At 34.0% G+C, this 27,199-nt stretch overlaps 1 protein-coding gene across 1 annotated transcript in view; it reads left to right on the forward strand.

Annotated features, from left to right (window-relative positions):
• The window catches only part of LOC129221357 (uncharacterized), a 39,966-nt gene that overhangs the window by 4,893 nt on the left and 7,874 nt on the right, over positions 1 to 27,199 (forward strand). Inside the window, exons 4-12 of the mRNA XM_054855830.1 lie at positions 1,428 to 1,562; positions 2,290 to 2,366; positions 2,533 to 2,655; positions 3,714 to 3,796; positions 4,622 to 4,841; positions 15,123 to 15,253; positions 18,716 to 18,822; positions 20,287 to 20,389; positions 25,831 to 25,976. Of these exons, the coding sequence (XP_054711805.1) occupies positions 1,428 to 1,562; positions 2,290 to 2,366; positions 2,533 to 2,655; positions 3,714 to 3,796; positions 4,622 to 4,841; positions 15,123 to 15,253; positions 18,716 to 18,822; positions 20,287 to 20,389; positions 25,831 to 25,976 (1,125 nt within the window). The remainder of the gene's footprint in view (positions 1 to 1,427; positions 1,563 to 2,289; positions 2,367 to 2,532; positions 2,656 to 3,713; positions 3,797 to 4,621; positions 4,842 to 15,122; positions 15,254 to 18,715; positions 18,823 to 20,286; positions 20,390 to 25,830; positions 25,977 to 27,199) is intronic.

Consider the following 27,199-nt stretch of genomic DNA (forward strand, 5'->3'; position numbering starts at 1 on the left):
TGATGCTGTGTGAGGTGATGAAAAGGAAAAGCTTATAATGCATTGTCTACCCAAAATTTTAATGTCTTCATTAATTAATGTCATCCAAAGACGCAACCTAGCTTAAAACACTCTCGATCAACTCTCCTTTCGAACAATTTTTTTTTTCTCAAAATCAGTCCATCTGTGTAGGCGCTAGACTGCCACAGACAGATACAGAGCTACACAGATGCACAGACGCATTAAACTTATTCTTTTGTGTGTCAGGGCTTAAAAATTGATGACTTTTAGATGCACATACATAGGTGACAAGTAAAATTTTGTTTAAATTGGAGACACTCAGAAAGAGGTGCAATATTTTCAACATTTCATCCTGTGACAGGTTGTATTGTGAATCCATGAATAGTATGATGTAGTTTAACTACAAAATTTTATTTCTTCACTAGCTGTGTCGCCCTTCTTTGCATGATCTACCTCAAAATAAAAACTTGTGTCAAGTGAGGGGGGGGTCAACAATCAGGCTTGAGCAAAAAATCTGTTAAATTTCTCCGACAGATTGTGGAAAAATAACCAAAAAGGAAAAGCTTTAAATAACCCGATTGCAAGAGAAGCCTCAAAACAAAAGCCATAATTTTATTTATTCCTATTCAAGAAAAAATGGCAACAGATCTTTCTTCTCAATGATTTTCTTTACCCTACAAATTTTGATAAAAGCATTGTTCAACCATGGCCCTAGCTAATTCTTATAGGCTGTGACAATCCCTGAAACTCATGGCAACAAAGAGGGTGCTACAGGAAACCCGTTTCCATTATGTTGCCATTGATTAGTGGACGCAGGGGTACCATTCAGAGCCTCTTTTGGTCAAAATGGGCGACGTCCAATCAAAAATAAACTTTGAAACGTTGACATTGATTGTGGATGCATGATCAAGTCATAAATTGTCAAGACCCGTTAAGTGGGGCAATGGTACAACATTGAATTTCTATTTGAAGTCTTACCTACATTTTAGCATGAAATTAGTTGAAAAAAGTTATAATTCATGTTCTAATTACCTTGGAACCTTGCAACAAATTATATCTAAAGCAGAAAAATCAGGGGTTTCTATGGATATTTTATTCTAAGTTTTGCAAGCATTTTATAGAAAAAGACAATTTTCTGGCCTTAAAATAAAAATTGGAATGGTTTGGTTCTTTTTTGGTGTTTGAAAACCTCCCTACATTTCTTCTCGGGTGTCTAAGAACCTCCCTGCCAAATTTAGTCATGATCTGATGAAAACTGGATTTGTATAGGAAACATGCATGCATACACATACAATGCACATATATTCTCTGTTTCATTTATATGTTTACTTATCATCCCGCCAGGTGTATTTATTTGCTTTTTATCTTACTTATACTTATTTTTTAATTTAAACATGTGCATAAAATGGTAGATTTTTTTATTTTAGGACTTTCCAACTTCAAGGACAAATGCGACTATCTTTGAATAATTTCCTCCAGACTGTCGGGCAGTTGAAGTTCCGTGGTACATCTAGCTTATTCAGAGCAACAGAACCAATCATCTATTCAATCCTTCATAGAAGGTATTACCTTTTAATAATTATATTTAATGTAGTTTGGAATGTGATGTTCTAAACAGGCATTTTTGACTCAGGAATGTCCATCACTCAAAACTAATTTGTATGTGTTTTATATCTTTAGCCTCTACATATTTATTTGCTTTCATAAACTGACACTTGATAAATGATTCTTCTGTTTAATGCCTACTCATTTGTAATTTTTTTAAAATTTATTTTAGTTTGAGGCCAAGAAAATGAAATAAATTATTATTTTATATGTTTTTTAAAACCTTATGTGTTACCATAATTCGGAAGGCCAATTATCCACCTTTCAGCTATAATCACTGAAAGGTACTAGGGTTCAACTAATGAGCATTTTTGCGTTATGCATATTTGACATGTATGTTCTTCAAAAATGCATTAATAAGTAAATACACAATTAATTAAACCTGCTTGAAATCAACCATGTGTTGCTAAAAATAGCCTCTCCCCCCCCCCCCTTTGACAGATGTAAACAAGGTTAAATAAAAAAATTAAATAATATCTTACAAGAACTTTTTGTTGAGGATTCATTCAAAATTTTGAAGTGTTTGTGTGTGTGATGTTCTTTTTTTTTTTTTCAATTCCTTTTCTTACTGTGATTTTAGTAGTTATTTTGATGGTAAAAATTTTAAAAGAATTAGGAGAAATCTTGCAATTTTTACATCTTTTCATTATTTGTCTTTACATTTTAATTCTTATGCTCCTATAGAGGTTTTACTGAACATCCAAGGGAAAGATGTATCAGCAAATCATCAACTCGTAAAAGGCAACGAGAAAGCTCAATAGGTATGATAAAAGGCTGAAAACGAATTTTATGAGCAATTATGTTTTTTTTTTATTATTTTTTAAAGTGTTTTCAGTTGAAGATATATATTTCTATTCATGATATATAACTTCTGTAGATTTCATCTCCTTGATATGAAATTATTTCACTGTGGAATTTTATTTTTAGAAAAGAACTCCAATGATAAAAATGGTACTGTGTCAGAGAAAAAGTATGATCTAGCAACTCATTCTGTTAAAGTCAAGCGTTCAGGAACATTAGTTGATGTAAATTCTTTGTGGGACATGGAAGGTATGTTTGTGAATATTAAAAATCTTGAAATCATTCACTAAATATGTTTGTCAGAAAACTATCACCTTTGATGGTGGAGCTATTGGGAGGCTTTGTGCTTGTAGGCAGGGGCAGGGATGTGCTCCCCTCCCCCCCTCTGCAAGTCCCTTCTTGCTGGTAATGTTGATTAGATTGGTAGGGTTGATGCCCTTTTGTCAACGAGCATTGTCCCTTTTTTTAATCTGGTGGGGAGGGGGAGGCAGTTAATTAGTGTTAAAATAAAATAATGATAATAGGTACAAATTTACAAAATCATTCACTAAATAGGTTGTTCAGATTTCTCTCACTTTTGGTGGTGGTTCTGTTGGGAGGCCTTGTGCTAGTAGGTAAGGTAGATTAAGATAAGTAGTGTCAATTCTTTCTGAAAATGAATTATGGCTAGTGTGCAGAAAATTTGCCAAGCATAAAATTTCCCTAAAACATAAAATCTTTGCTGGAAATTTTCACAAACCAAATTTACATCATATTTTAAGAATTATGTAAGGAAACTTAGTGATAGATATTATGCAGCATAGCTGTGTTTGACATGCCAAATCAGTGCCAGTCGGCAAATTTCTTGGATAAAAAGCCAATTTATGAATATTAAAAAACTCATTAATCAAAAATAGCAGCCAAAAAAAAACCAGTTTTTTAAGTTTTTTCTTAAACACATAGTGAGAGAGATATCCTTGCATATGATTAAAATTAAATGAAATAAATTGTTTTCACTTTCTTTTTTTATTTGTTTTATTTATATGCAAAAATTTCCTCCTGATTGCAAGCCCCACTCAAAACTTTTACAGACCATTTGGACATATCCTGCATCCCTGAATTATTCTGTGTGCGTGGTATGAAAGAAAAATTGCATTTATGTTTGAAAATAATGCCCAAAACATTAATTCAAAAAGCTGTGTACTGAAAATAAGTAAATTTAAGGAATGTTTAAATTTTTCATTTAATTATTTTTGTTCAATTTGTTGAAAAATTTAGAATGTTCAGAACATGTTTTTGTATGTCATTGGATATTTGGAAAATTCCAGGAACAATGGCTTGTAGTAATGATGTGAAATTTCCTTCAAAAATGAGAGTTGAAAGAATTTTATCTGTGGATTCATTTAACTTGGTAAGCAATTTTTAGACATTATTAAAAGTATATTTTACACAAGATTACTAGTGTTTCCCCTAGGCAGTTTAGAAATGTGCTGTGCTTTTCTCATTTTTCATGCATTTTACTCCTTTTTTTGTACGTCTCAATCCTCCCCTCTCCCTACAACATTTTATCACAAGAGCAAATTTTTTTTTCTGTAAAAATAAAAATCCACCCAAGATTGACCCTGAAATGTAAATCTCTGTCTTCCTTTGTCCACTAGAATGGTGTAGGAAGATAGTCTCTTGCTCCACCCCACCTTTCAAAGAAAAAAAAATTTGTAAATACCGGGATAAGACCTCCCATTTCAAAAATGATTTGCGTATGAATCTAAATTTCTACATTTTTAAGCATAATTTTAAAAGTAAACATTAAAAAACTTTGTTTTTATGAAAGAAAATAATGACTACTGAAAAATACTTTTAAATAGGTTTTAGTTGATATCTTTGTGAATTAAACCCCACAGAAAAGACCATTCAAAATTGCTTCCTTGAAATTTTTCAAATCCTGAATTTGAAGCCATTCGTAAGCAGACGACCAGATCAAGTTAGATTGCAGGGGTGCACCCCTCCCCCTTTGTGCAAGGGCACACTCCCCCTAAAATTGCAAAGCACCCCCCAAATGAAGAACCCCCCAAAAAAGAAATACCCCTTAAAATAATCCCCCTAAAAATTTCAATGGCGCAGTCTGTGCCATGACCCCTCCTAGGTGGGCACCCCTGTAGATAGATCAACACATTTGTTTTCTCTGGTATTTAAAAAGTATCTCTTAATTTTCTAAGACTTTTTAAAATCTTTCTAGCAATCACAAGCGAATGAAATGCTTCAAGGGCTGTCTTACTTTGAACATTGCATAAAACGAGAAGCAAGTGTTGGTCGAACTCCAAAAGAAGCATTCAGTTGGGGTGCTACTGATAGAGATGCATTGGCAAGATGCTTGCTAAACGTTTGTCGAACAGCTTATGAAATACTGAACAGAGAGCAAAGGCTAATTAATATAAATTCGCCTGCATATGTTTTGGGTAAGTTAATGTTGAAAGTTTTATTTTAAGGGTCATTTCTTGAAAACCGCATCTTAAATTTTGATTTGCTTATTAAAAAACAAAAAGAAAAAGCCAGAAAAAAAAGGGGGGGGGGGTATTTCTTTGGATATTAATCATTGTTCTTCTTGCATTGCCAAAACATTTTCTTAGTCTAAAAAGTTTTTGAACAACATTTTCTTAATGTTATTTCAAGAAGAAACCTTTATACATCAGGACTAGAGGTGGGCAATGTCGTTCTTTTTAATGATCCGCTCATCAGACGATAGTTCATTCTTTTGATCCGTTCATTTTTTAACTCGTTCAGTTGAACGACTTCATTAATTAAAAAAAGTTTTAGAAGTTTCAAGTGATTTCTCTGCACGGCATACTCATGTGCATTCAAAATAGATCAGTCATATTCTCTGAAGGAAAAATAACTAAAATTATTTAAAAGTAAGAAAATATGTCTATGAAAAATTAATAAAAAAATATTTTATTTGGGGTCAGATGTAGAATGTTCAGATAAGCACAATTAAGCTACTTCTTTGTCAGTGGGTTGGAGCAGCATAACCTAAAAGGAGCCTCATAGGTTTCAGGACACGTTGTTTGCATAGTTAGAATTTAAGTTAATATATTCTATTTGACAAAATTAGACTAAATCGACATTGAATGGCCATGAAATGTCAAGTCAGAGACAAGTAAAAAGCATATATCAGAAAAATTCATTTATTAAAATTTGACTAGAAAAATTGTAACAAATATCCTTGTTAAAACAACCCCCAAAATATCACAACAAAGAAGTTCCATTAGTTCTAAGATTCAAAAAGTCACTAGTATGCAGATGATAACAAAAAGTAGTCCTGAGTCGGTAATCTAAGGCACACTTTAAGTTGACTTAATCAAACTCCAGGAACACATGGGGCTTAGGGGCGGTGCTCGTGGCAAACGTGCGGCAGCACAGGGCCGCTAACATATTTCAAAGTTAAGGGGCCGTTAAAATATTACAAGAGAATAAAATATTTCTGTGTGAAAAAATACCTTCTTTCTAATGGTATGCACAAAGAGAAGATGCAATGGGACAAACTTGAGCTACAGCACATTAAAAATAGGCTATTTTTCATGTGAATGATTTTGACAGCCACTTTGAATGCCAATATCTTTTAGAAAATCAATATTTACTCTCTGCAACTATAACCCATTGAAAGCATGTATACTGACAATAGAAATACAAAGTAAGAGCTTTTGAATCATTTTTATTCAAAATATATGACATTATAAAATCTAGGAAAAAGCTTCTCCATTGCGTTTTTCTTGTGAGTTTGCATGCGTGCTACACAAAAGTTCATGAACTCAAATTAATAAAAATACTAGAACGTAGTGTCAACCAAAAGTATTTTGAGCTGCTAAAATTCAGGCTTCCAGTGTGTTAAAATTTCCCTTAATCTGAGCTTAAACGTGGCAATTTGTCACGACAGACAGAATTTCAAACTCATTTCTCTATTCTTATCCAAAAGACCACTATCGAAGAAAAAAAATATTTTGAAAGTAAAAAATATGTTCTTTCTAACGGTATTACCGAAAAGAAGATGCGAGGTGACAAACTTGAGCTACAGCGCATTGAAAATAAGCTATTTTTTACTTGAACGGTTTTGATAGCCACTTTGGATGATAATATCTTTAAGAAAATAGATATTTAAGCTCTGAAACTGAGCCTTTGAATTATTTTTGTTCAAATTTTATGACAACTTAAAATCCAGGAAGAAATTTCCCCTCCATGCTTTTTCACGTGTTTACACGCGTGCTATAAAAAATCTAAATGAGTTCAAATTTCCAAAAATACTTGAATGTACCCAGGGGTGCCCACAGGGAGGGATTATGGCGCAAGTTGCGCCATCAAAATTTGGGGGGGGGGGATTTTTTTTTCAGAAGGCTTTTTTTTTCTTTAGAACATGTCATTTTTGAATTTTGGAAAGAAAAAATATTTAAACTCATTCAACAAGAAATAGATGCATTAACAATACTTTTTTGCGTACTATTGAGGGCCATCACTGTACCCCCCCCCATTCAGTTTTTCAGAAGTGGGGCCACCAATATAATTTTAGCGATGCAACTAATGAAGAAAAATGGAAACTCTTCGTTGTTTTAAAAAATTAAAATAGTAATTATAAATGAACAATTGAAATAATAGTGACAAAAAGTATTTTTTCTGTGAAATCAGAATAGAAAATGTAATCTTAAAATACAATTTTAGAACATCTATGATTCTCTTTTATTAAGAGTATCTAAGTACGAGCGGCGGAAAGATGTACACTTCATTTTTATTAACGCAAAAAAAAAAATATTCAGAACAATACACTCTTCACTAGGCCGCAGAGTGGGTATGTCTGCCTAGTCGGAAACTATGAGCTAACTCAAATTAAAGTGTTATGCATCGAGTAAAATCAGCATAACGGGAGGGAGGACCGCCAACCAAAGTAACATGGTGCACGCCTTGTCTCTCGACGGCCCTGGTTATACAAAACCATGCTTCATGGTTCTTCAGTTTAAACAAAATACATAAATAAATAGGACAGCTTCATTAAAGCAGCCCAAAGGATAGGGGTCGCCAAAACATTCCTCTTTTTTTTTGCTGAAAAATGTGATCCTGAAAATCATTGCTAAGTGGAGAATCAAAATATTGCAATGAATATTCACAACGAAAGTTCTAAATGTTTGAATGCAAAAATCGTAAGTAAATCAAAGCTTGATCAAGAGATGCAAGTGGAAAAGGCATGTTTAAAATAAAATGAAGTGGAATAGAGACCTATAGGGTCCCTCAAAAGATTACCACATCCATTTAAAATGTTATCAGTCCTTTTTCTAAGGCCGCAAACGCTTGTATTGCAAGAAATCAAAAATATTAGGCGGGAAATTGAAAACTTCATTATGGAAAATTTAAGCAAATCATCGTGTTTAGCAAAGGAAAATTGGAAGAAAATATTACCACAATATGTTTAGCAGTAATTAAAATTTACAATGAAGATAGGAGGGACGTAGCCAAATGGAAAGGAAGAGTGGGGAACTCCAAACCCTTCTTTTTACGTCCCCTAAGCTGGCCTGTGAGTGACTTTTTAAAACTTAGGTTTTGAAAAACTCCCGGGAAAACGTTCTGAAACCCCCATCCCTTACCTTAACGTCATTAAAGATGGCATCCACCTGAGAACTTAGGACTGCAATTTCGAAATACCGTGAGAGTGCTCCCAACGTAACCTCCGAGAAAACGCCCTCTCAATTAATCATTCATCATCATTCAACGCCGAATAAATTTCGTCTTTTCTACTTTAACGTAAAAAAAAACCTCCCTGAGGCGTCCTGAAACTCTCGTTCTCCAAATATTACCGAAGATCCCCAATATTTCATTGTTAAGGCTTCAACTCAGAAAATGTTTCGGTGGGTTCTACCCCTCTAAGAGTGTTTAAAATCGTCTACGATTGCGTTAACTGAATTTCAATTTTTTTTTGAAAATTTGCGATGGGAGGACTCCCTCTCCACCCACTAACATTACCAAAAATCTTCTAAAACTGCGGTTTCAACAAATCGAAAAGTTTTCGAGAGAATTCGCCCCCCCCCCCTCCTCTCTCTCTCTCTCGCCAACATCATCGAAAAATGTTTCAAATCTCGCTTTTAGTGCTTCAATTACGAACCATTTCTGGGCGCGAAACCAAAACTCCCCTTCCCCTTTTCATCGAAGTTTGGGTTGAATTACGTTTTCGGAACTTTTTTTTCTGGAAACTGGCGGGACACTACATTTTAACAAAAAAAAGTCAATGATCGCGTTTATAAGGCTTCAAAATTTCAAAAAATTTCGAGATGGGGCTCGGGGGACACATCACTCTTTTCCTTAATATCACTAGATCGTCTAAAACTGCATTTTTCGAACTACAATTTTCACAGTGGAAAAACCCCCGGACCCCCCTTTATGTGTCACAATAAGAAATAATTCACAATCGGGAATGCGTGCTTGAAGTTAGCATTTTGAAAAATTATAGAACGATGACCCCGAGTCTTTTCCTTCCTTAACATCATCACAGATCGTCTAAAACTGTGTTTTTCAAATAACAATCTTGAAAATTCTCGGGGAGAGCCCCCGGACCCCCTCTTCTGAACAAAATTAAATATAACCTACGATTATGTTGAAAACTTAAATTTGGAAAAAATATCGGGAGATGCTATCCTGGACCTCATCTCCCCTTCCTCTCAATTTAAAATATAGTCTAAAACTGTGTTTGTATGTCTTCAATTTCGAAATAATGCAAAAAGGTAGTCCTCCGAAACCCCCTAATTCTGACTGAATATTATCCTCCTTACGATTAAATTTATATTGCTAGTACTAAGGTCTAGTAATATGACTATCCCTGCTAAACCAGAAACCCAGATCTTTCTCTCTCTCTGCATATTAGAACATGCGTTTGAAACAATTAAGGGGCCGTCAAAGCGTACCCCCCCACCCCCCCCAAGTTTTTGGACCTAGCGACGGCCCTGGTACGCTTTCCAAAATTTAATGACTTGTCTTTTTTTCAATAAAGGAGCGTAGAGTTGGTGTCCGTTTCAAAGCTGGATCAGACGATTTGACTTGTGACCCTTACGAGAGTCATCCAAAACTGCGTTTCTAGTACTGCAATTTTGAAAAAAATATAGGAGAGAGCCCCTGATTCCCCCCTCTCTTTCCTCAACACGATCAACGACAAGCCTAGAATTGCGTTTTTGGAGCATCAATTTAAAAAAACTGCCGGGGTAAAGGCACCGATGTTCACTTTCCACTAAAATTATCAAGATCTATCAAAACTGCGTTTTTAAAACTACAAGTTCGAAAATTTAAGTGGAGCGTCACCCCCCCCCCCTCTTCCTCTACTCTCGTCAACATTATTAAAAAAACCCGTCTTAAATTTGGTTTTCAGGGCTTCAATTTCAAGAAAATTCCAGAAGAGCTTCCGAAAACTCTTTCTCTTAACGTCACAAAGGTCGACTATAGTTGCGATTTTAGAACTTTAAACTCAGAAAACTGCTTTTCCCCCAACCATAGATAGCGTTTTTTAAGACTTAAAATTAAAAAAAAATTCCTGGTGCGAGCCCTAAGATATCTTCTTTCCCTAACATTACCACATATAGTCTAACACTGAGTGTTGAGAACTACAATTTTGAAAACAAAGGAGAACCCTCCTTAACACAGCGTTAGACTATCTACAATTGCACTTTTAAAGTTTAAATATTGAAAAATTCCTGGGAAAGAGCCACCAAACCTTTTATCCCCTAACATCACCAGAGATCGTCTAAAACTGGTTTTAAAAGTACAATTTCGAAAATTGTACCCGGAAAAAATAGTTCGAAATAATCCCGGACCCCCTATCTTGAAAAACAATAAATTTCCGTTTCAAGATTCATACTGTATACATCTAGCAATCACTCCATCCTAAGCTAGAAAGTTGAATCCACTCTCCCTGAAAATATTCATACGCTTGAAAAAAAAAAAAAAAGTCTAGCAAAATTCGGGGGTACCCAAAATTTTATTCCTCAAGGTCCACATTGTAATATTTGGAAAGGCAAGGCGGGTCAACAATCCAACAATATTTTAGTTCAAATAGTATTTGTTAGCGCTACCCCCTCCCCTCCCCCATGAAATTGACTGAAATTAAACACTCTAAAAACTGTTATGTTTAACCCGATTCGAAAGCGAGAAAATTTTGGGGGGGGGGGGAATTTGCGCCATCGAGCTTGGGGGGGGATGGGCACCCCTGAATGTACCTTTTTTCAGCCAATTGTACTTTAAGTGCCTAAAATTTCATGCTTTCACTGTGATTACAGTTTCTGTTAACTTAGTCTAAATGTGGCAATTTGGCATAAAAAGCTGATCTGCCATTTTGGATTACATTTTTTGGAGATCCTAGATCCTCAGGATTTGGATCTAAGAAGCTGAAAATTTGCATAGGTTAGTTTCAAAGGTATCTCTATACCTGTATAAAATTTCATCCATATCGGAGATGGTCGAGCGGGGTCTCCTACACTTCCTTGGTCGCTTGACACGGAAGGACTCTTCTATATTTGCTAGTAGTAAAAGTAAGTGAAAAGGCAGAAAAAGGTCAAATGTTTTTCATTCTTTTTCCGAACGTTGTTCTGAAGTTAGATTTCAATTTCGTATTTCTCCCCCTCCCCTTCCTCCGGGCTGAAAACAACACAATATAGAAACCAGTCTTTATTTCATTAATTACATTTCTTTCGTATTCCAAAAATTTTCTTTGCAACCATATTTTGTGTCACGTTTGTCACATTTGACTTAACTTATACAACTGAGTGACACACTACAGCGGGTTATGTGTTAGGCGAGCATAAATAAATGACAAAAATGATTATTTATTGACTATAAAATAAATTTCGCACAGTGTCGCTAAAACTCTAAGCACGCCCCTAGGAACACACTACTTGTTGGGTTAGATAATCCGCATGCGATGATTCCATGAGTTATCCAAAGAAACGTCTGGAACTCCTTCCCTGGCGATATCAATATGCCGGACACAAAATAAGCACATCTTCACCTGGTCTCATTTCATTACCAGAACTTTCAATTCAAAAACTTATTAAAAACAGTGTGACGCACATCACACAAATGACACGCCACAAATTCCCTCTATCATAGTGGGGAAGAAAAAAAACCGCACGTGAGCCATACTAGGCCTTGCACCACAACTAAAACAAGGTGGGATCGAAGGATAGAAGAGAAGAGAGAGCAAGTGTTGCCACTCACCTCTATGTATATCAACAGCCAATGGGATTGCGTGTAGCGATGATGTCAAAACATTAACTTCAATTAAAACTCATTTGTTTATTTCACGGTCGCGAATTTTCGTATTTCCTCCATCATACATGCGGTCTTAAACGAGTGGAATTCAATTAAAGTCACTATGTGACAACTCAACAATTTCAAATCAATACATTGCCACATGCAATCTGCAATGGGATTAAGAAAACAGTCGCCATTAATTATGGCATGGGGGAAACATCTGTTGAAGTACCCACTCTGACAAGTTGAAATATACGTTACCAGACTGGGTCAAAAGCAGGTAACTACAATATGCAACTTTAAAATATTTTCTTTTAAATTTTCGGCTGTGGGCCGAGAATAAATAAAATAATATTTTATGCCAATACGCGTTGCAAGTCAGCAAGTAAACAAGGCAAAAGCATTTCTTGTTAGATTACAAGGGTGCCCCCTCTAGAGGATGTACCCCAGAGCAAAGGTGCATCCTCTAAATATTATGAAGTCTCTCCTAAGCAGGAGCACCACCCCCACAAAAAGAGAAAAATACCCCTCAGCCCCCCCCTATAAAATTTGAAGGGCGCAATCTGTGCCATGAAACACTTCCCACCCTAAGTGGACACCCATGTATATTATAAAGCAAATGTTGAAGTGAATACAGAAATAATGTTCTTTAAAACAATTCAGAATACGATTTGAAAAAATACAAGATGAGATTAATTTTAAAAAGAATTAACATAGCTACAGCCAATTTTCTGTAAACTGGTTTCAAAACAAAGTTGTTGTTGCTGTTGTTTTTAAGTAAAAATCTGTGTTTTAAATTAAAAAAAAAAAACGGGTGTAAGTTGTTGAAACTGACCTTTTTTGACCCCAAAAAGAACATCTGTCAACCATGACATCTACCCAAAAGAAAAAGGTACATTCCTTGAAATATTTTTTACAGCTACAGCACTGTATATATACATATAGTATTACCAGTAGACCATGTATATCAAGGAAAAAAAAACTAAATGTATCGGTAGCTTAACCGGACTACCGAGTAACTGAATTTAAAAATAAAAAAAACTCACCTAAATACTAGGGAGTTTCAAAATTATGCTACAGGACCAATGAGAACGGAGAAAAAATGCAACACCTTTTTAAATGTGGAAAAAAAATACAGTAAGAAACCTTATTAAAAATCTCTGGATATTAAATGTTAAATAAGCGACTTGGAAGTCGCCAACCAAGTTGAAAATAAGGCCAAATCAATATAGTAGATGGTAATTCATAGGGTTGACAGAAGGATCATTGAAAAAATAATAAAATCAAAGAGGCTTCCCCCCTAAGAGCAAAGGCGCATCTCTCTCCTAAATATCGCAAAGACCTTCCAAAAGCAAGAGCTCCTTCCCCAAAAGGGAAAAATACCCCTCAAACCCCCTTCCCCTAAAAATTTCAATGGTGCAGCCTGTGGCATTGAAATCTGCCATGGGGGAGGAACTGCGCCATGACCCCCCCCCCCCCCCCCCGAGGCACCCCTGATAATAGGTGTTTTTAGAAATAGTTTTGGGGACAGAAAGCGTGAAAAGGATTTTAGCAGATGCGTGGAACATGAAATGGAAAGTCCAAAAAATTTTTTAGTAGCCCAAACAAGTTACACAAAACATTATTAATAGATACATTGGAAAATTGCAAATGAACTGCAACGGTTAAAAAAATGATGGTTTGAAATGAATGTATTTTGCTGCCTCTGAGAAAAAGGAAAGGTGAGATTGATTGAGAATTAAAAAGTAGGAGACGAATGAAATTTAAAAAAAAAAAAAAAAACAATTTTACCACAAGTGCATCAATACAATGTTACAAACTGCTCTCCGTTCAAAAGAACGGTTGCTCATTTTTTATGTGAATGAACGGATCCGTACATTTTAAGGATTCGTTCTTTTTGACCCGTTTGTTCATGAACGACACTTCCCTAATCAGGACCCCTGTTATCCTTGATTCTCTCACATCTGTTGCAAAGCTGGTGGCCTATGAACCTCTTAATGCTGTTAAATCGTCTATTAAAAATATGTTTAATGCCCTTTTTTCTTCTTTTTTTTTTTTTTGCCTGCAAGTGTTGAAAGAAAGAAAATACATTTTTCCTGTAGCATAGTAGTACATTTGCCGATAAAAAAAAATCAGTTCAAACAGATTAACAATCAGACACTCTACTTTTACTTAGCATATCCAATAGAACAGAAACCGTATTTTCATTAAAATTGAATACAGTAGAAACTTGGTTAACCAAGCTAACTGGGACCGATGGTGCCTCGGATGTCGGGAATCTCAGTTAGTAGAATATAAACTTTGTATAAAAGTATGTCAGGATTGCAATTTTTTAAAATGTATTAGTTGAAATACAGTCGAATATTTTTAAAGGATAAAAATGAGTTTTACAGTTAAAAAACTGAAATAGGAAAATAACTTGTAGTAAGTTTTAATACGTCAATTGATATTTTTACAATGCGAATTTAAATATCAACAGATGCCTTTAAAAAAACACAAAACTTACAGAAATAATTTTATTTTTAATTTGAAAATTCATCATTTCATTAAATTTACATTATTGTTGTTAAATTTGTTACCATTCTTTGCAAAAGTCCCGAATTTATGGCAATAGCTGCCCGATCATGAAATTTTTAAGCTACAAAATTTCTATAGGGGAAAGTATTTGTCACCTTCTCTAAGTATGGATCTTTTTTATGTTTCTTAGAAGTTAGTTTTTGAGGCAGAACAGCAGGCATCACAGGCAGGGAAAAAAACACCCGTCCTTTTAAGGGCTTACGTATTTAGAAGAAAAAAAAAGACTTCATTATCGGCTCGGTTAACAGAAACCTTGATTAATTGAAGCTTGAATAATCAAGGTTCTACCGTAATAATAGTTATAACACTTCCAATCAGTGATGTTCCCATCAATTTTTCTGGGAGTATACTCACAGTAATCAGTTATGCACAATATGTGTATGCAATCATATACATAATGTGTCATAATATGAAAATTTTTGAAGCCTGAGGGTATACGCTATATGTCTAAAAAATGTTTGAGGGATACGGCGCATATGGAGTATGCCCTATGGGAACACCATTGCTAATAATATAACTCTCATATTAAAAAACTTAATATGGCAAATTTTTAAAAGTATACATTTTATCAAATATTTAAAAGTACAGCTTTTTACTTTTATTCTTTTATCTATTTAATTGATGAATAAATTATCTCATATCTATTTAATTGAGATTGGTGTAATGGGTCTCAAGGCCTGTGTGAACAAGATTTTACAGAAAAAATTATGCTTATGTAAAATGGAGAAATAAAATAATTCAAAAATTTTAAACCTGATTTTCTCAAATCCACTTATTTTTTTGCTTATCTTCATTAACATGCACTAAACCATTCAAGTACCTATTCAATTAATTGTTAATTCCTTGTAGACATCCATTGATTATTGATTTTATGTCTCAATATTTTTTAGGTGATATTCATGGAAATTTTTCTGATCTTGTGTGTTTTGAGAAAACTTTGTGGCGCATGGGACCTCTTTTAACTCCTGCAAGTTTTCTTTTTCTTGGTGATTATGTTGATCGAGGCCAACATGGCATTGAAGTATGTGACTGTAAAAGTTTTTATATTTGCTTTTTCTTTTTTTCCTATAAATATTGATTATGTACAGTATATATATGTCCAAAGCATTCCTTTCTCCACAACCTTATGCATGGGCACCCATATGCAAATTTGTAAGGGGGGGCTCAGCTATTTTAATCATGATTTAGCAGGATATTTTCCCCATGGAAACCGATTTCAGGACAGAGTAGAGTCATTAAAATTTGACATTTTTAATAACTTATTCATTAATGGCATTGGAAGAAATGTATTAAAATTTTTGCAAAGAAAAAAGTACTAAAAGCTAGAAAGTTCTAATTTCTAGGGGGGCTTGAGTCCCCTCTTGCCCCCCTATATGGGCGCCCTTGACCTTATGTGAAAGGAGAAATGAAAATTATTGATCTTTAAATTCATTATGCTTTTGCAAAATTTGCAAAAATTATATTATTTTTAAAAGCATTTTAATTATAAAATAAGGAGTTTTCTTATTATAAAATCGGGGAAGCTTTCTCTTCAATCATAAATATATATTTATATGTGGGACTTAAGCCTCGTGCCAAGGTAGGCCTCTTGTCATTGTAGGGGGTCTCCTTGTCCCACAAAACTTATCAAGTTTATACTACTGGGACAGGGGCGCCGACTTGGAAAAATTATTGAGGGGGCTGGGCCAGTCATCACGTGGGGTTTATGGGGTTATGTAATCCCACGGAGGTTACCCCCCCCCAAATAAAGATCGTTTTTTGTGCCTTGAAAATGCCAATTTACAGAGTTTTAAAGTTTTTTTTAAAAGCATTTTAAAGTCATATAATCGTCATTAAAACCCCGAAAAGTCAACAAGCTCGACACATATTTTTTGGCTTTGAAAAAAGGAAAAAATAAATACGAACACACACAGTATTTTTGTAAAAAGGTAATTTAATTTACGCATGCTTTTTAAGACCAGTTGTTTTTTCATTAGTGATATCGGCTAACATATTCAAGCGTAAACGCAGTCTCTCAATGTCTAGGTCATTTCTGAAAAACTCAGTTGATTTTTCAAAATGTTTCACCTCTGTTTAATAAAAGCAAGCACTCTTGTTCAACTGCAATGACCTGTGTGCGTCCAGTTGATGTAAATCGCCCAATAATGCAAAATTGCACCATTTTACAAACCTCAATGTATATTGCCTTGTAGTACACTCGACTCCCGACCTACGCAAGCGATGCATTCCAAGATACCTCGCGTAAGTCGAAATTTCGGGTTGTGGAAAAAGGTATGTGTAAATTTTTTTATAAACATACCCAATTATTTTAGATACTTGTAAACACCCCCTCAAACTGTTAAAACCATCTCTTAACTCTACTCTAACTGTACATTCCTGTTTCTTACATAAAGGACTGAATGTTACTTGTTTTTTAAAAATACCGTTTTATTCAACATAAAATACTGCTACGATGTACAAAATCAATGATCAATGGGAAAGAAAGAAAAAATAAACCGGTATACGGTAAGCACAGTATATAGTAAGAAAAGCAAAATGCATCTTTAGTTGTACTGAACAGTCGATCTATTAATGATATTTGTACACAATACATGAGCAGCTTCCATTTTCATAAATATTTGCATTTTACTAATTTCACTACTCGGTGAATTTTTACGGATTTCCTTTTCTTGACTTGTTGTATGTATGGAAGATTCACTCATACCTAATTCTCGTGCTACCTTCAACGCATTTTTTAGTTGAGCTTCAGCTTTTCAAGAAGCTCTAGCTTTTCTTTAATTGTCAGAAACTTTCTCCTTTTATCTTCACAAACTTTAAATGAAACAGCGCTCTTAGGTGTCATTATATTTCATTAACTTTCGCACTTAAAATGAAAAAGGAACTTCCACTCTCAGCGATGCTAAAAGGAAAAAGATCCATTCATGAAAAAAAAAAAAAAATGTTAGTAGCCAAAGCCGATACGAACACACCACGATTCCTTCCCGAGAATTTTCGTGTTGCGGGTGCGGAATTCGCGTTAGGTCTGAATACTGGAGAAAAAATCGTGTTAGTTATAGCCATTTCGGGAAAGTAGCTGGAGTCAACTGTATTCCTTTTGGATTTTGAAAGTGTGCGGTGAGCTGCCTTCGTTGTTTTCACTTCTTTGGTATACGTCGATTCCGAGGAAGGGAAGGATCATCATTTTGTGAAGGTTTTCTTTTAAACACAATTCCTAAAAGTATTCAAAATTATCACGCCTCCCATTTTATGTATAAATCAAGTTCTCATATATTTTTTCCGGATCAGCAACACATAGGTGTGCGCGCCGCAGCGCTGCCCACCGGCAACAGGCTTGACCCGTAATTCGCACACTGGGACAAATTTTTACAGTACTCGCAGCAAAATTACACTATCATTATTCACACCGCTCGTTTTCAGTTAACCTGCTTACACAACCATAATAATTATTTGTTTTAACTCATTACTGAATGTATTTTACAAGATAAACTATCTTCAAACAAGGAAAATAAAAGATAAATTTATGAGTTTAAAAAAGCATAATGTAATTAATAATTTTTTTTGATTTATTGGGGGGGGGGCTCTGCCCCCTCAAAAATATTTTTGAGGGGGCTCGGGCCCCCTCAGGCCCCATGGAGTCGGCGCCACTGTACTGGGACTCAGGCCCCTTAATGGCCAGGCCTCTTTTTTTCCAACATCCACCCTGATGAGCATCAAAAGTCAGTTTTCACATTTACACATTTAATAATGTGCAAAACCAAATACAAGACATTACACATTTTTCACAGGATATATCGCCGACTTGTGAATATATTAATCAGCTGTCAAATGTAAAGATCCACTGCTACATCTCTAAAATAAGTGAAACAAAGCTCCATTGCTCTTTGGTATTTGCTGATATTTTAAATGGAGTCCAACACCTGAGAAATTCATCATTGATTTTTAACCAATTTCATCAGTCCCAGCAGTTTTTTTTTTTTAAATTTGATTTTGTGTGTGTGTGTGGTTTTTTTTTTCTATTTAGAGGGGATGCAATGGAGCACTATTCCTTAATATATTTGATTGGTTATTGTAAAAAATCCGCTAACCAAATTTAAATTGGTTTTAAACTAACTTTTAAAAAAATAAATGTCTACTTTTTAAAATTAATGCAGGCTAAGTTAAGTAATCTAAACTACTTTTTTATGACCCCACAAAAACCTGTCAATCATGACATCTACTCCATAAATAAATGTCATGGTCTACTCTATAAGTATATGTAAGGTTTTTTTCCCAGCAACCTCTCTGCTCTGATCAGTTGATTTGTTTCTGTTAAAGCTGCACTGAGACGATTTCTTAAAAGAAAATGTATTTTTTGCATGTTATCACAATTAATTCACTAATATATTGCTAACTGTTATGCTCAAATACTAACGTTATTTAAATTCATATGAATGTCCATTTTTAGAACTGTAAGATTTTAATTATGGTTTATTTTTTACTTTAGGTTATTGCATATCTTTTCTCTCAGAAAATTTTAGCACCTGAAAAATTCTTTCTGCTGCGTGGTAATCATGAAGTTAGACCTGTTCAGCAAATGTTCACATTTTACATGTAAAGCACTAGATTCATTTAAATATTTGCCTACCAGTTAAAGTTTTAAAATTTTCATTGATAATATTTTTGTATTCAGTATTTTACAATGTTTATATACTTTTAGTTAGTATCTAAAAAAAGTGAAAATATCCAAAATTTTCTCATGTGGGTACTTATAGTGCTTGTATATTTGTATAATTTGTTTTGTATTAAGCATACATCTAACCTTTATTCTGATTATAATCTCTTTATAGTAAAAAAAAGTAAGGTTTCAAAAAAATTCGGGAAGGAAGTCTGTGACAGGCGGGCGTCCAGGAGACCCCATAGCACCTACAGCTTTGAAATTGTGTACAAAATTATTTTGAGCCCCAGGGGGGGTGCACCTGGAGTTTTATTTTTTTTAAATTCAAATTAGTTTTTTTGTAATTAATTTTTTAAGCTCAAATTTTGTGTAAATTGCCTATTATTCCCTATTAAACGAGTGAAAAATTACTTGCACATATTAAAATTATATAGTGTTGGAAAGGGTAGAATTTTTCACGTTCTACGCAATTTGTTTCAATGCTCTAACTTAAATACGGCCGGAGTTATTTGCGTTTTTAGCTCGAACTTTTTTAGGCTTAGCTAAAATTTAGGCACTACTTTCTTCATTAAATCTATCTATTGGAAGCGAAGGAATTGTCCTACAGTTTTCTTTTCGAAACCACTGAATAGAGCGGCTTTTTTTACTCCAGATCTAACTCGACCTGTGGTCGAAAAACTGAGCTTTCATCTCCAAAGGAAAAAAGTTGCAAGCCATTAAAATTAAAGTTTGAATAATCCTCATCTCCATTAAAATTATTGATGTTTTATTTGGCGTTGCCATAGTTACGTCTTTTCGATTCACATGTTTCTTCTTTTCCTTATTCACAAACTTTAAGGGTTTCGATTTTAACGGAAAATCTTAGACTCAACTCAATTCAAGCCCCGAGCTAAGGAGCATAATATATTACTGATACCATGAATATACAAAACTGTAGTTTTGCAATGCTCAGGAGCCCCTTAGCCCTTACAGCTCTGCAAGTTGGTACAAGTTGCTCTGAAACCCGGAGAAGGGGTGCTTTTTGATCCAAAGGGAGCTCATAATGCGTTTTTAATCTGTTTCTTTTTAACTGATGATTTAAATCTTTGTGAATCAAACAAGATTGCGAAGCAATCTTCGGGGGTTGGTGAGCGTTAGCGAGCAGGGGGCAGAGCTCTCTAGTTTAGTTTTTAAAAAAAACTATTTTAAAATTGCAAACTTGTTTTCATAACGTTCAACAACTGTTTCAAAGTTTCCAAACAGTTGCTTAAGTATAAAATTTTGATTGTGCGTGTAGACTTGAAATTCATTATTTTGCTTGAGATTAAATTGAAAAAGACAGTTAATGGAATCACGAAGAACTTTATTTATGCACTGTTAATGGTTGGTTATAACATAAGTTTTTATTTTTCTGATAACAGTGAATGTATAAACAAATTTGGTGAAAGATATGGACAAGAAGTATGGAATGCAGTGAATGAATGCTTTGACGTCATGCCACTAGCAGCTGTTGTTGATGGGAAGGTAAGTAATTTTTAATTTTCAAAACTAGTTTATATATTTATGCATCATTCTAAGTGCTATTCAGCTTTATACACTGTTCAAGAAACAAACCAGGTACCATGTTTATATATAATGTATTTACTTGTATTTACAAAAAAAAAACTGATTTATCACAAGTTTGTTATTAATGACACATCAACAGGGGAAGAGAAGGGACAGCTATTGGCGGAGCTTGAAGAAGGCTCGATATTTTTTAAATAATGGGTGAAATATATATGTAGGGATGTAGGGTAAACAATATGGAGGTGGACCCGTAAAAGTCATTTGTGATGGGCCCCAAAATTTCTATTCAGACCCTGCAGATCAGTAATAAAAATAACATTGATTTTAGCTACTATCTCCCCCCCCCCTTGTTTTAGATTGTATTAATTTCCTACTAAAATTTCTAAGAACCTGAGTCCTGTGTGGGTATGGTCGAAATAACTCGAACAGTGAACAAATCGGTGCACAATATGAGAAAAGAAAAGATTGCACGTACCATTCTTTTTTTTTTTCACCTACCAGCACATAGCTCCTTTGCCCAAAAGTTGAAAGAGTGTCATAAGTGCTCCAAAACTACCCCTTACCACCAGCAGCTATTATAATGCAGGGGTGCACACCTACGAGGGGTCAATTTTTGGGAAATGTGTTTTTAAGGGTATTTTCTCTTTTTTGGAGTGGGTTGCAATTTTTAGGGGGGTGCACCCTTGCTTTGAGGGGGAGGTACCCCTGTATAATGAGAGTGTTTGGATTTGATCCAGGGTTCGCCAATCTATATCAGTCGATATATCATGATATATATCCGATATTTATTTTGAAAATATGATATTTTGATATTTTTGATACTTATTTTCTCTACTACGGTTTTTCAATATAAAACGTATATTAATCATAGTAACATTGTTCATTTATTATTAACAATAACCAAAAGTTATGTACTGTATTTTTATGATGTATTTATACATCATTAATATAACAAAGTAATATAATATTCCTGTTTTACTTGAAATTTATATTCATAAAATTATTAGTAATGTAATAATTTTAATTTGTATTAAATGTGCCTCCTTAAATATTAAACATTGCTCAGCAAAAAAAAAAAGAAAATGTCCTTTGACTGTGCACCGACTAATGTATATTATTTACTTCTGAATTACACACATAACTGTAAAAGTAGCTAACAGAAGAAAAATAAGTAAAACAGCTAAAATGCTAAATTAACTCCATTAAAATTGATTGAAATGTAAAATGAATTATCAAACATAAATAATGAAAGAAACCTTAATTTTAAGTCTACTAATTGTAATTTTAATATAAAAAAATAAAGAGTGATTTGAGTATGCATTTACTATTTTGAAGACTTGTTTGTGCTAATTGAAAATCTCGGATATATATCAAAATATCGGATATTTTCGTAAATATCATGATATTTTCAAACCCTGAGGTCCTTATACTGCTCATCATCTGTTTCCCAAACCTCAACTGATTAAAGCTTTAGAAATTTTATGTGTCAGCAAAATATATGTTTATGTAAAATGCAATGAAATCCTATTACAACAAGCTTCAGGACATAATTGTTTTTTAATTGTAATGGAAATTCCATTGTAATGGAATTAAAAATGGATGAAAAGAAAAAAAAAACACACACACACACACACTGTTCAATCAGAAATACAGTTGAACTCGTTAATATGAAATGTCAGAAATCCATGAATTTTGTTCGTATTAGCAGTTATTCAACCCTGAATATGTAAAATGGGGAAGAAAAGATGCATATGCATAATTTACTATGCATGTATTTGTTATATAAAATAATACATTGCTAGTCATTTATATGTCTAATGCAGAGGTAGGAGTTGTCCTTAAAATCCTAAAATTTCAAGTATTTTTGTAAATTTCCTAAAACTTCTGGTTTTGTCTAAAATTCCTAAAATTTTCATTATTAAGTAGACTCCACTTAATGCAATCACGGTTAAGCTTATCATTTGCTTAATGTTATCAGAATCACAAAGTCCTGGAACATTTGTATATTAACATGTGCTGAGAAAAGCCTGGTATTGTAATCAGTGCCTTTGTTTATTGTTATCACTTTTTCATAAACTTTCAATCCCCCCCCCTTTTTTTTGCTCCTCAATCAACAGAAATACAAAGGCAAATCCTGACAAGTATCTTCCGGGAAAACAAGTTCACTGCTTATCAGTTAAGCAGAAGAATTTCCCCCCTGCATTTTTTACACTAAAAACTTTACTCTTCTAAAGGGTCAAACAGTTTAGAGATGGAGAAAGTGTATTTAACTGTCAAGGAAAAATTGACATTTTAAAACGCTTTGACAATTTAACCGCAATGAGTCACAGAAATGCTGAAATAACTAAACATTTCTCAGCCATTACTTTGTAAGTTACTAAAGATTGTTATTGGAAACAAAGTAAGGCCAAATGAAAATTTAAACAACAAACGAAACTGTTCTGGAAAAAATGGTTAGGTTGAATCTGCTTTGAAGCTGTTGTTTGGGAGTGTCAGGGAAAAGGATGCGCAAGTAAAGGTCTGTTAATGGGACCAAAAGTAGAAGAAAAAACACGACAAAAGTCATTTTGAATGGGAAAAAAAAGACTAGCATCAGACGGATGGTTTCATTTTAATCAATTTCAAAAAGAGCTATTCCATTCTGCTAATTTAGTAATTTATAATTTAAAACTGTAGTTGAATCATTGTAATTTTAATTTACAGTTGTGAAACTAATGTTTCTTAATTGAAAAAAATATCATTTTGTGTGTCCTGGATTCTTTTCGGTTATTGCTATCAATTGGTTATTGTTATCAAACTTTTTTTGCCCCAAAGTGGTCACATTAAGCGGAGCCTACTGTTTAATTCTTTACTTGTGCAGAAAAATAAAATTCAACCTAAATGAAACTTTTCATGATAATATTTCTATATTTTAGAATAAAATAAACTTCATAGACCCTAAAAATATTTCTTTAAAAAAAAAAAAAGAAAAACCTATGCTGCTGCTTTATTTTATTTTATTTATTTATTTTATTTTTATTTTATTTATTTATTTATTTATTTATTTTTTTTTTTTTTTTGAGAAAAGGGGGGAGGGGTAGCGATGCAGTTAACCAATGATATAAAAATAAAATAATAAAGAAATTAAAAACAGCTGTGCAGCAAATTTTACAGAAAAAGAGTTTTAGGGGAAAGAAATAGGATCTGATATTTTTTAATTAAATGTTCTTCTTTGAAAAGAAATGAAAAATATCGAAACCAGGAGGGAGGGGATAGTATTCCCTCCTTCTCTCAAATTGCAGTTCTGTGGTAGAGGGGGGGGGGGAGATGAAAGGGTGAAAAGTCTCAAGCTTATTGAAATAAAATATATACAATGTGAAATACACGGCCAGCTCAGTCATTTCCAGCCGAGGACTGCAGTTTCGTGCTTATTCGCACTCATCAGCTCGGCATAGGAAAGTGACTGAGCTGGAGATGGAAAACCTCTTAAGGAAGCCAAGAGTGCGAAACAAACTGGTAGCTAATATAGAATTAGCAGACCAGACGAGCGACCGAAGCAATGGTTCGGTTCAACTCGAAGATTGAACGCGAGGCAAGTCATTTTCCTATGCCGGGCCGCACTCTTGGCTTCCTTAAGAGGTTTTCCATCTCCAGCTCAGTCACTTTCCTATGCCGGACTGATGAGTGCCAATAAGCACGAAATACTTTATCATCCACTACGAAAATCAAACTTATAAATTACATTTAGTAAGTTAACAAAACTTGATATTTGTTGTCCTAAAAATGTCCTAAAATTTTATCAAAATTGTGTCCGAAAATTTTTGAAATCACCAAACTAACCCCTAGTCTAATCTTTCACAAGTTGATAGTCCTTTTCTTTGTACGCCACTTACCATTGATTTGTAAAGGATTACCAGAAAAAGCAGCACTTAATTGATAGAAAACATAGACTGTCAGGATAAATACTACAGATTTTTTTCTTTCATGAACCAGAAAAGATAAGCTGAGTTACAACATTAAATAACCTGCTTTTTTGATGTTCAGCAGAGAATAAAATATGTGGGACAGGCATTTTTATTGTGTTAAACTGTATTAGCCACAACTGAAAAATGTATTCCAAGAAAGGTGATGATAGAGTGGGGGAAAGGGACAGGTGGTAATACCCAAATGAAGAGATTGACTGTTTTATTCTTAAGTAGACCTACCTGTTCAAAGGTAAACAGTAACAGTATGAGTTTCAACCTTTTCATTCTCACAATAGCAATAGTGGGAGAAATGCCTTGGCTCTAACAATGGCCCATCCCCAATGCAGTTCATAGCACCTCTCACTCCCTTGAGAGCTAACAAGCTTGAACTTGATACAATGAGAAAGGAATATGTAGGTGGCTGCATTGAGCACACTCATTGTCAGTTAAAATTTTCAGTGAACAGCTGTCACTACTTAATAACTAAAAGATGGGTAGGAAGTTACTCAAAGGATTAGGAATGCATGGTGAGCTTTCTGCAATGACACAATATCAGAAAAAAAAGTATTCAATCAGGAAATTTTTCATAAAGAGGTTAGAAGTTTTGTTTGTTTTAACCGAAACTTTCTTTTTGTTCGACGTAATATCCGTGGCATTTTTAATGTAGTTCAATAGTAAACCAAACTAGGTTAACAAAATATTCATTTTAGCCCTGATTTTGTATTAACCACGGTCATATTAACAGAGTTCAACTGTACATATAGAAGTGGAAAAGAAGTTTGCATGGGCTAACCAAAAAATTCCCTGTCAAATTAAAATAAGGTCAACAATTCTTTAAAAAATCAACTTTTCCCTCAAAATCCACGATCCCTGTCTGATATAGCCCTGCGCAACAGCAGAGTTCTCTGTGGGAGCTAACTCAAGTCTTGCATCACTTCTTGCCGGAGAAAGGAGCCGAGATCACATGATCCATGTCTCCTCTGAACAAATAAAAAGAAATATAGCTAAAGCTGTTAGAGTAAAGACAACAGTTCCAGAAAAGACCAATCACTGAAGAAAAATTCAAACAACTTAAAATGAAAACTTAGGAGGTGTTCTAGTCATTCCTTAAACTTTGAGTAAAATACACCTTGTACAGCTTTTTAAAGGCTTGAATATGCTGAAAAAACTGAGCGAACATATTTCTTTGATGCTATACTCTAATTTATAATTTTCTTTAAAATTGGAATAAAAATCCTTTAATACATTTATGCCAGAATACTTTTTTCTGCATGAAAGGTATCCTATGTCCTATTCTGCACCCCTGACAATGTGTGTACAAAATTTCATGACAATCAGTTGAGTATTTAGACATGAACATGTTTCAAATAAACAAACAAAAAAAATTTCACATTCATGTTTATAATATTTGTAAGGATTCTTCCAAATGTTTACCAGAATCATTTCATTCTTTAGATATTTTGTACTCATGGAGGTATTCCACCACCATGGTATTTGCAATCTGAAGGTCTAAATGCAATCAATTCAGTACCCAAGCCATTGCCAGACCCTGAAAGAGACAGTGCTTTAGCCTGGGAGCTCATGTGGAATGACCCTATCAAGTAAATTTTCTCCTTATTCCATAAAATTTTCAAATTGAGAAGTACACCTGTCTGCAGTAATGAAATTGTAATATAATTTCAGAGTAGATAGAAAATAATACCAAATTTATCATGCAGAAAAAAAATCTGTTAACAAGGTTCCAGAAGCCTGGAAAAAGCTAGGAAATTGCAAAATTGAATGAATTTCAAGAAAATACTGAAAGCATTCAGAAAGTCGGGAAACTCAAGTTTTAATAAGGGAAAGAAAAGTTTGAAATTTGGTTAACAGAAAAGAATAGCATTTCTTTCTACATAAAATTTTTATTCTTTCTCCTGTATTATTTAATCTACTCACCCAGTTTTCAATGTCTCTGAACTCATAGTAGTAAATAATGGATGCTAAAGTTGATGCAAACAACATCAGTGAGACCAAGCTTTGAAACCTTACAAATACTCGGGGTACTTGCATGCAAACTAATAGAAAGTGGTAGAAAAATGACAGTGAAACGAAAATTCACTTCAACTTTCTCTTAATCATTTCTTAAAAAGTAAATTTTATTCTGTCAAATTTTAAAAATATTAGATACATTCAGCTTGTATGTTGATCCTAAAATATTTTTTATTCTGAACAATGTGTTTCAAAGGAGGTGGTTATCAATTTTTATTGAGCAGTACCTTTCACCGTCCTCGACTATCTGCGGAAAATTCATAAAAACACACAAGACGTGTTGCAGACGACAAAGAGGTTAATCTAGTACTTTTCTGCACAACACCCCACCTCTTAGCTTTTACCCTTGGATTAAGTTAATTTATTACTCAAGGGCTACACCTGCGGTGGCTCAATTTCTGTTTTATACAATCAATCTTTTATATTTTCTGGTTTTATGATAATTCTGGACTTTTTTTAACTAAATTGGTCTTGTTAGCTATTAATAAAAATGTGTGAGGTTTAAAAAGAGAAAAGGAGTATCTAGATGCTAACTTAAAGCTGTAACAAGTTTAATTGAAAGTGGCAAGCAGAGAGAAAGCTGTTGAAAAATTGTTGTAGAGACAATGAACAAATTGCTAATAATCCTAAAAAAAGTTCTCAGTTAACTTTAGTCTTGCGTCTAATTATTACAGGTGAATACTATTGAAAGTTGTACTTATTAGTAGAATACTGTTAAGAAAGAACAAAATATTTTCTCCTTTACCGAAATATCAGGGGTGCCCACCTGGGGAGGGGGGGTCATGGCGCAGACTGC

This window comes from Uloborus diversus, chromosome 1 (genome assembly GCF_026930045.1).
Source record: "Uloborus diversus isolate 005 chromosome 1, Udiv.v.3.1, whole genome shotgun sequence".
In the NCBI taxonomy this organism is placed as follows: Eukaryota; Metazoa; Arthropoda; class Arachnida; order Araneae; family Uloboridae; genus Uloborus; species Uloborus diversus.